This window comes from Ischnura elegans, chromosome 1 (assembly GCF_921293095.1).
Source record: "Ischnura elegans chromosome 1, ioIscEleg1.1, whole genome shotgun sequence".
Classification (NCBI taxonomy): Eukaryota; Metazoa; Arthropoda; class Insecta; order Odonata; family Coenagrionidae; genus Ischnura; species Ischnura elegans.
Genome location: NC_060246.1, coordinates 63,747,542 through 63,755,803, shown reverse-complemented (window position 1 = coordinate 63,755,803; position 8,262 = coordinate 63,747,542). Strand labels below are relative to the sequence as shown.

General features: G+C 38.0%; 2 protein-coding genes across 4 annotated transcripts in view; one reads left to right on the top strand and one right to left on the bottom strand.

The window, feature by feature from the left end:
- Positions 1–205: 205 nt before the first annotated feature.
- Positions 206–2,079, bottom strand: LOC124162100 (40S ribosomal protein S2). The gene is made up of 6 exons (XM_046538493.1): positions 1,977–2,079; positions 1,504–1,732; positions 1,306–1,423; positions 1,056–1,219; positions 510–669; positions 206–426 (listed from the first exon to the last, which is right to left on the bottom strand). Exons 2-6 carry the CDS (start codon positions 1,729–1,731, stop codon positions 263–265), a joined length of 834 nt encoding a protein of 277 aa, XP_046394449.1. The 5' UTR covers position 1,732; positions 1,977–2,079; the 3' UTR covers positions 206–262.
- A 2,420-nt stretch (positions 2,080–4,499) lies between these two features.
- Positions 4,500–8,262, top strand: part of LOC124162073 — a 127,945-nt gene continuing 124,182 nt past the window's right edge. For 2 of the 3 annotated variants that reach the window (XM_046538461.1, XM_046538434.1), the window contains exon 1: positions 4,500–4,731. The gene's annotated coding sequence lies outside the window, so the exon portion shown is untranslated. The remainder of the gene's footprint in view (positions 4,732–8,262) is intronic. The other variant, XM_046538478.1, reaches the window with a different exon arrangement.

Here is an 8,262-nt window from a genome sequence, read left to right as displayed (position 1 = left end):
CAATCTCAGAGTCACGCACACAATTCACAGGTCACTTCATTCCCTTCTAAATTAAAAACCTTAGAAACTGCATGCATTTCACCTGTCCCTCTACCAGAAAATTACAACAAAATGTCCACATGGACGACACCCAAGGAACAATCGGGCCACTCAAGTCGCTAAGATGTTAACTGAGATTAATATTTCAAATAACAAAGCCAGACTATAGGTTTTCACTAAACATTTATTCATTTTAGTACACCTGAGGCTAATTATTTCCACATCAGACAGCACTTGCTTGCTCTCTTTGAGCACCAACTGGCCGATGGTTCTTAGTAAGATAGTCAGCAAACTCTGCATATGGAGCCTTTGTCAAGGGCATCTCTTTCCAAAGATCAGGAGTCAGATACGCATAAGTTTTAGCAATGGCAGCATATGTCGCCTTGGCTGAAAGTAAAATTTCCATTTAACTGAAAAGGTACAGCAACACCAATACTATTAGATTTTCAACTAGGTACACATCGACTAACCAAAATTTCCGAGAGTTCCAGTACTACCACGGGCAGATGTGTAGCAATCCTCAATGCCGGCCATCTGGAGAAGTTTCTTGGGCACAGGAGCAGACACAATTCCTGTTCCACGAGGGGCTGGAATGAGTCTCACTTGGACAGATCCACATTTACCAGTAACCTGCAAGTAACAATATAAATAATTAAAACTATTCGAAAAAAGTACGGAGTAAGTATTGCGAATGAAATTCAAAGACAGCTTCCTTTGTATATGAATTAACAGTCGAAATATCGCGACGCTTAACAAATAGCCAAAGGTGACACGTCTGAGACAAATACATTTGGAATACGACAACATACATCTAGGAAAAATTTGCAATAGCAGAAAAGCAATGAAAAATTTGACACGAGAAACTAGCGTAGCCGTTATTGGCAGAGCGGAATTCGCTCTTTTCGTGAGTAAATACTTTAATATAAATACCAGGAACTCTAGGTGGCTCACTCAATGTATATCTCATATTTCCCAGTCGATAATATCATTTAACATAGCAGTAATAAATATCTCACCTTGCACGGCACAGTATGTGGCTTCCCGATTTTATTTCCCCAATAACCACGTCGCACAGGAACGACAGACAGCTTAGCCAGAATAATTGCACCTCGAATGGCAGTGGCTACTTCTTTAGAACACTTAACACCTAATCCAATATGCCCATTTGAATCTCCAATGGCTGGAAAAATAAGAATGAATCAGAAAATAAGCGCAATGAAAATGAGTAGCAGGGAAAGTATAACTTGGGCATTGACAACCACTTACCAACGAATGCCTTGAATCTGGTCCTTTGTCCTGCCCTGGTCTGTTTTTGGACGGGCATGATTTTCAGCACCTCGTCCTTAAGAGTGGGCCCGATGAAAAAGTCGACGATTTCAAACTCCTACAATAAAAAGGTGGTGGGTCATACAAAGATCGAAACTCACAGTAACCGCCAAGGAGAAACATAGGGTTAAACCTTACCTTAATAGGCAGAGAAAATAGGTAGATATCTTCAAGGGTACGAATCTTGCCATCTCTGACCAAACGACCCAATTTGGTGACTGGAATCCACTCTTTATCAGCTTCTTTACCCCTACCGCGACCTCGACCACCTCGCCCTCGCGCACCACGTCCACCACGACCGCCGCCTCTGGTACCAAATCCTCCTCGAAAACCTCCACGACCCCCGGCTGGAGCTGCGTCCGCCATTCTACCACAAAATGAAGAAATAATTATGGTTGCAGCGTAAAATTAACAACACACTTGCGATGACGTATACGACCATCTACCACATGTATTGGTCGCGTTTTATTCCAGAAATACGGACATTTACCGCAGTTAACTAAGATAATTATATTACTTCGAAAATAAGATGTTTATAACTATTATTTTTAAAACAAAAAATAAAAAGATGCCTAGAAATCCTTCGGATTTTGGGAGGCTTAACCACTTACTTCTTGTCTTTCTGGGTGTTACAGGAAAGATGGAGGCCAATTTAGAAACAGGGAGGCCTCTGGGAAAAAAACAATTGAATTCGAAATTCATGACTCGCTCGCTTGAGGCGCCTGTCGTGCACATTTTTAAAGCAGGAGGCAAAGAAGGCACAATAAAAATCCTCAAAATCAAGTATCTATGATAACCATAGAGCAACTCAATATAGTAATATCAACTGCGAGTGAAGATGGGACCACCATGAGACTGCTGCCAAAGCCGTTTGATGCAAATGAAGTAGTCCATTCACCCCCAGGATATTTTTACCCTTTTATGTAGTTTGAATTTTGGTCAACATTTCCAATACACATTATTATTTTAATGTGTTTTATGGTCAGTTTACTGCGAGCATTTAAACGGCAGTTTACATGGTTACCCTGCACCCCACATAGCACAAAGACGTTGAAAAAAGGAAGTAACCATGACGCGCGGCGCTCCAACTCCGGTTCACCCGTAATATCTTCTAGACATTTTGTAGAAATCTGAATGTACACTTTTCTGATATATAAAAGATATCTTGAGAAGATATTTTCTAGACATTCACTTTGAAATTTGACCCATTGGAAAAATAACCCCTATGAAAAAATTGTATAAAACTGTTTCAAATTTTTATACATTGCCATGGCAATGTATAAGAATGTATAAAAATTTGAAACAGTTTTATACAATTTTTTCATAGGGGAAAGGATAAATGACTCGAATATAATATGTTTCGATATTTATAAGAGTTTATTTTTTTAACTGACATCGTGCTGGTGGAGCAAGAGGTGATGGTGCTGTGGATTCTTCCTGTATATTGGAACCTCTGTCTTTCGCTTCCTTCTATTAGGGCTTTCCTTCTCCGATTCCAAATTTGAAGTTTCCATGATAGCTTACAAATTTCTTTTAGAGTTCTCAAAAGAATCTGCAACATTACCGCAATGAATGTTGATTCATTGTCTTGCAATATATAGGTCTTGAAGAATTTTTAATGCAAGATTTTGCCAACGTATTTAAACACCTTTATCAGGTCTATGAATGAATAGAATACGTTACTGTGATACATAAAAGGTCAAGGCAATGTTTTTTACGATAATAAAAAAGAATTTAGCTGTGAACTAATTTAAAAAAGATACTAAAATATTTTTACATACCTCTATAAAAGCCATTTATTCCACTGAATTGGATTTGTATATTGATAGTAACTAAGCGTATGCAATTCAATTGAACAATAATAAATGTTGGCAAACTTCTCGATGAAGGGAATTTAAGATTAACGTTATAGCGTGAAACTATAATTTATAAATGCGAAAATCGACCGTACAAACACCCGGCTATGGCGATTGCATGTACAGAAAGTAGAACCGACCCAAATTTGACTCTTCATCCATTCCTTTTTCCAATTACGACGATTCTGATAGCCGAAATCGTTTACACATCCACAGTAGCATTCATATATTCCATTGAGTCAGCACACCTAAAAAAATTGTTTGGAATCGCATCAAATTAGTGCGATATTTTTATTAGATTCGAAAATGCCCCCTGGCCCAATGCTTCGTATCAAGGAAAAGTAAAGAGTGAAAGAAAGTCCGGAAAGTTTATACCTTAGAATTAGGTGTAGACATACTGGTGACGAAAGAAATTCACATAAATTCAAACTTAGAATATTGAAATTAAATTCAAACACAACGCACAGACAACGCAAATAATCCATTGCCCCCTATCGCCCTGTCCACCAATTACTATGGCCACAGAGTAGGGATATACAGAGAGGACAAAACGGCTGAAGGCGGTAATCAGCTCATTGCGCATTTCACCATGTTCTAAATAAGGAAACGTGGCTTCAGTTGCTATTTGGCTGCTATCGTTGCTATCATTCGCGCTTGGCGTGGAGTGTTGTCGCACAATTTTTTTTTATTCCTCCACTCTTCAATGCTTTCACGTAGTGTGCTAGTGTTTTAACGAAACGTGGAAAATGAAGGAAGTGGAAAATAAGACGAGAAGAAAAGGTTTTGCTTGGTTTTCAGCCATTAACTGCAAAAACAATGTGGGCATGACGGAAGCAAAGTTGTTGTCGGTCGCATTTAGAACTGTCAGTTATTTACGTAATAACTGCCGGATTTGTGCGTGCGATTTGGCGTTCCTTGCTCTACCTTTATGAGTAAAGAAATAATTAGGCTACTTTGCATTTTAAACCCTCTTTTTTCGGTGGATGGTAAGTCGTTAGCACTATTTGGTTTGAATTTACCGCATAATTTTACTTATTTTCAATATGGCCGCGTGCGCATTTTTCATTACAGAGAAACCTATGGTAGAGCCACCTAATGTCCCCTCTGTATATCTACTCTGTGCTATGGCTGAGAATGGAATAAATGAGTGGCGGATGCGTACAGCGAAAAGAATCAAATGAAATTCTTACGAAAAACTGCTTCATAACGGTGAAATTTAAATAAAAAAATACTTATTTGAGATCAGCCAACGATTTAACTGTTATGAGTACCCAATGTCATTATTTTTACTGCTAATCGATTGATTGTTTACATCATGTATAATTGCACAATTGATTGCATGGGGATCTGTCTCGTTCTTTGCGTTACTCGGCCGAGACCAGTCTGTAAGGCGTTTGTGGGTTGATCGCTTTTGTTACGAATAAGGTTATTGTGACTTGAATTTGAGGTTGTGGATATTGCATTTGGTGTATTTCCCGTAGTTTCCTGGAGGATTCATTGCGCCGGTCGAGTAAGTACTCATCATATTGCCATTTTTGGTCGAATTAAGTTGTTTGTTTTTTCATCAGAGGTAACTTATTTACGTTAATGGTCTATTTTTGGTGTATTACTAACACAATGGGCATTCGCGGTGTAAAAATTTGAGTTTCTCGTTACTTGGAGCATGAAAGTCTCTGTGGGTGGTGGTACAAATGCATGAAGAAACGATAATGGCAGCAATGGCTTGAGATTTGTAGCAGGTACCTACTGTTGATGATATTCATTCTCAAGTTCAGTAATTCGCTTATTTAGTGTGAGGGTTGATGTAATTGGATTCCTCTGTCGTTATTCTACGTATTTTTCAAGTAGGTGAGTGGTTTGAAAAATTGAAGTCTTCATGGTTTGAATTTTTGTCCGTTTTGCTAGGTACAAGTTTCCACTTCAGAAACAAAATATGCTTGTAGGTGACGCTCGGGATATGACGATGTTTGAATATATGGTATAAAATTGTTGTACTTTAATCCATATAAATACGGTGTTGCCCATGTCATTATATTAGTACTTTGAACTCTGTATGCACGGCTATTCCACAAACTTGAAAAGTATTTTGGAAGCTGTTTATTTATTTTGCAAAGTTCAAAGGGGGACAGTTTGGGTGCTGTTTATATTGGTTTCTATTGAATTTTATTTCTACTTACCGCGTATAGTATTTTTGTTTTCCTGCGTGTGTGACGGTGAATTGAAATGCGATTGTAATTAATTGTGCTGGTGAAAGTTGATTTGAAACAAAATAATTCTTGCCTAGCTATTGGAGGGATGGAGTGCTGCAAATTCATCGCCAAGAGTTTCCTAGTTTCCGTAGTGTTAATCATTATTTCCTTTTCATCGTAATATAAGTGGATTGCAAATGAAATTCATGAACGGGTCGAGTGTTTTTTTTCTTCAATTCGAAGATAATATAGATAATCAGCTGACAATTTTTTTGACGTGTGGGTATGTAAATAAAATTTTTCAGTTCGCTAATTTTCAAACGTAATGTTTTTCTGCATGACTTAAGAAATATAATGGCGTTATTACATTCTTTACCCTCGAAACCGAATGAAATTTAGTTGCATGGTAACGTAGTTAAATTTCTATTCCAAAACTTAACATTCATTAAATATAGATGGATAGTGTTCGATAAGTTCACTACCGGGTCCCTGGTGGCCCGTGATTCTTAGAAAATGTGAACTTCGACAGGTGCGTTGCGAGGGTTATTCAGGCGTGTTGACTATGATGGAGGCCTCGTCATAATTTTTGCTATCGTAATGAATCGAATTTTTTTATCATACCATGAAAGGGTATCGTTTCCATAGCGAGTGCATTGCTAGGACTACGGAACTGCAGTTTGCTGCCAGGTGTCTATTGCATGATCTTCATTATTGCACTCGTAGGTACCCTAATAAAAGTGGGTTAGGTACCGGCAGTTCTCTGGCAATAGTTATTTGCAGGAAACATAATTTTCCTGCGGGGCGGAGATAATTTCCATGAAATAGGGGTTAAGAATTCGACACTCCGTTTTTTGACAGGAAATTTTCTTGAAGAGAATCACAGTGGCTTGTATTGAACGTAATTTATGCATTGGGAAGCCGGTAATCTTCATTTCTACACCCACGCGCACTACTGAAGTATCACTAACCAGCCGTTTATGGGATCAAAGGCGGAATTTCCCTCTCCCAGGAAAAATATACTGCTTACCCTTCTCTTTTGCCTATTTGAGGGTATTCTAAGCTCCCCCAAACCTAATTAATTTCCTTATCGATTGATATTCCTTTTATTCCAAGAGTTGGTTCTGTTCCGCCAGTAATGATAGCGAAATTGCTGTAAACTGACACCGACGTTCGACTAACGTTCGTGCCCAAAGTTGAAAGTTGATGGAATTTGTTGTACATATCTACCAGTAGCCCTGAATTATCTCAGGTATCACTCATAGTCATGAGAATTGGGTGACCTTTTGACTTGGGTGGGTTAATGTCCATTTGCGAAGCACTTTGACCGGTTTCGTATGATCTGATCTTGATCTGATATCTTCTATTCTTTTAATTGCCCCAAATCGTTGCTTTTAGGGAAAATCGGTGGATATTTCTTGCGAAGTGTGTTCAAGAGTTGTCGAGGTTGGCTGGTTACCCTAGAAATAACTTCGGCGCAGAGTGACTCTGGTGAAGTGTTTGCATCATATCAGAGCACTAATAAAATTTAATCATACGATAATTATGTGAGTATTTATGAATTAACTTTATCTTAAATCATTTTCGAAATATGCCAAAAACTGGAACTTATTACGTTGCTGGGAACTTCTGAGCTCATGATAAAATTACTCGTTTACTGAATTTATAGCTTTTCGTTTTTCTGCTGAAATTGCGTGACTGGTGAATATTTCAGTGATGTAATGTCTTATATTCCTTGTTAATGGAGTTAAGAAAAATGGAACTCGTCAAAGATCTGTTGGGGTCTCAGCTTCTAGATCCAAGTTTCTGCCTTTGTCTGCGTAGAAATAACACGAAAAAGATTGTATGATATCGCGTGAACGGCAAATGCGGTTAATGTTTATGCGTAGTGTTAGCTTAATTTCTTACTTTAAGTTAATGTGATAAAACCAACAAAAAAATCATAAATTATATTTGCCTTCGTTTTCACGTACCTACGTTATGAATGTGGAGCATATTTCACGCACTAATTAAGAGCGTGATAAAGAGTTTTCGATAATTGTTTAGTATGGATCGTGGCCGCAAGAAAGATTAGGGTCATATTAGAAGAGTATGAAAAAGTCATCCAGAAGGTTTTTATATTTTATGGTGGTCATGAATTAATACTCCGAGTAAGAAAATTGAGAAATATACGGAATTATAATGTGATAGGATAGCTATTGTGTTGCCCTTATGTGGCATTAACTTATATGAATTCTGATGCAGTCCTACGGGTGCCCATTTCCTTCGGCGCTTCTGTCTGGGAAAGGCCTTCCGAATGACCGCCCTGATACCTTTGTCCTTTGTAGCCCCCGTTCGTCTTTTATGCGTACGCTAAAACATATCTACAGTGTTATTCCAAAGGTCTCGAATGGGATTTAAGATTAGTGATTTTTATCCTCTTTTCATGGAACTTCTTACGTGCCTGTGGGGCAGAAAAGTAAACGTCTCAAAGAGATCTTTTCGGAACCATTAACTTCCCTTAATCCTAACTTAGGCCGTGAACTTAAAAATTTGGGTTTTCTCTTAGGTGTGTCACTCACTAATTCCAGTAATGAAATGTCAGAACATAAGTCATTCCCAATTTTGTAGTATTGGTTTTCTTTTGTACTATTCTGCACGGGTCTTTTTAAGGTTCTTCGTGTGTTAGTTTCGATATGACCTTTTGAATATGAAGACATTTTTCTTTTTAGCGAAAATCGTATTAAGCTACTATCTGTAATTTACCTAAAGTTACAAATACGCCTTCATTGCTTGTATAGCGCATTTCTTCAGAATTAAGGTATGTGGAATTCTGGTGTATTTATCGTGTATGGAAGCACTGTCGATCCGTTTTA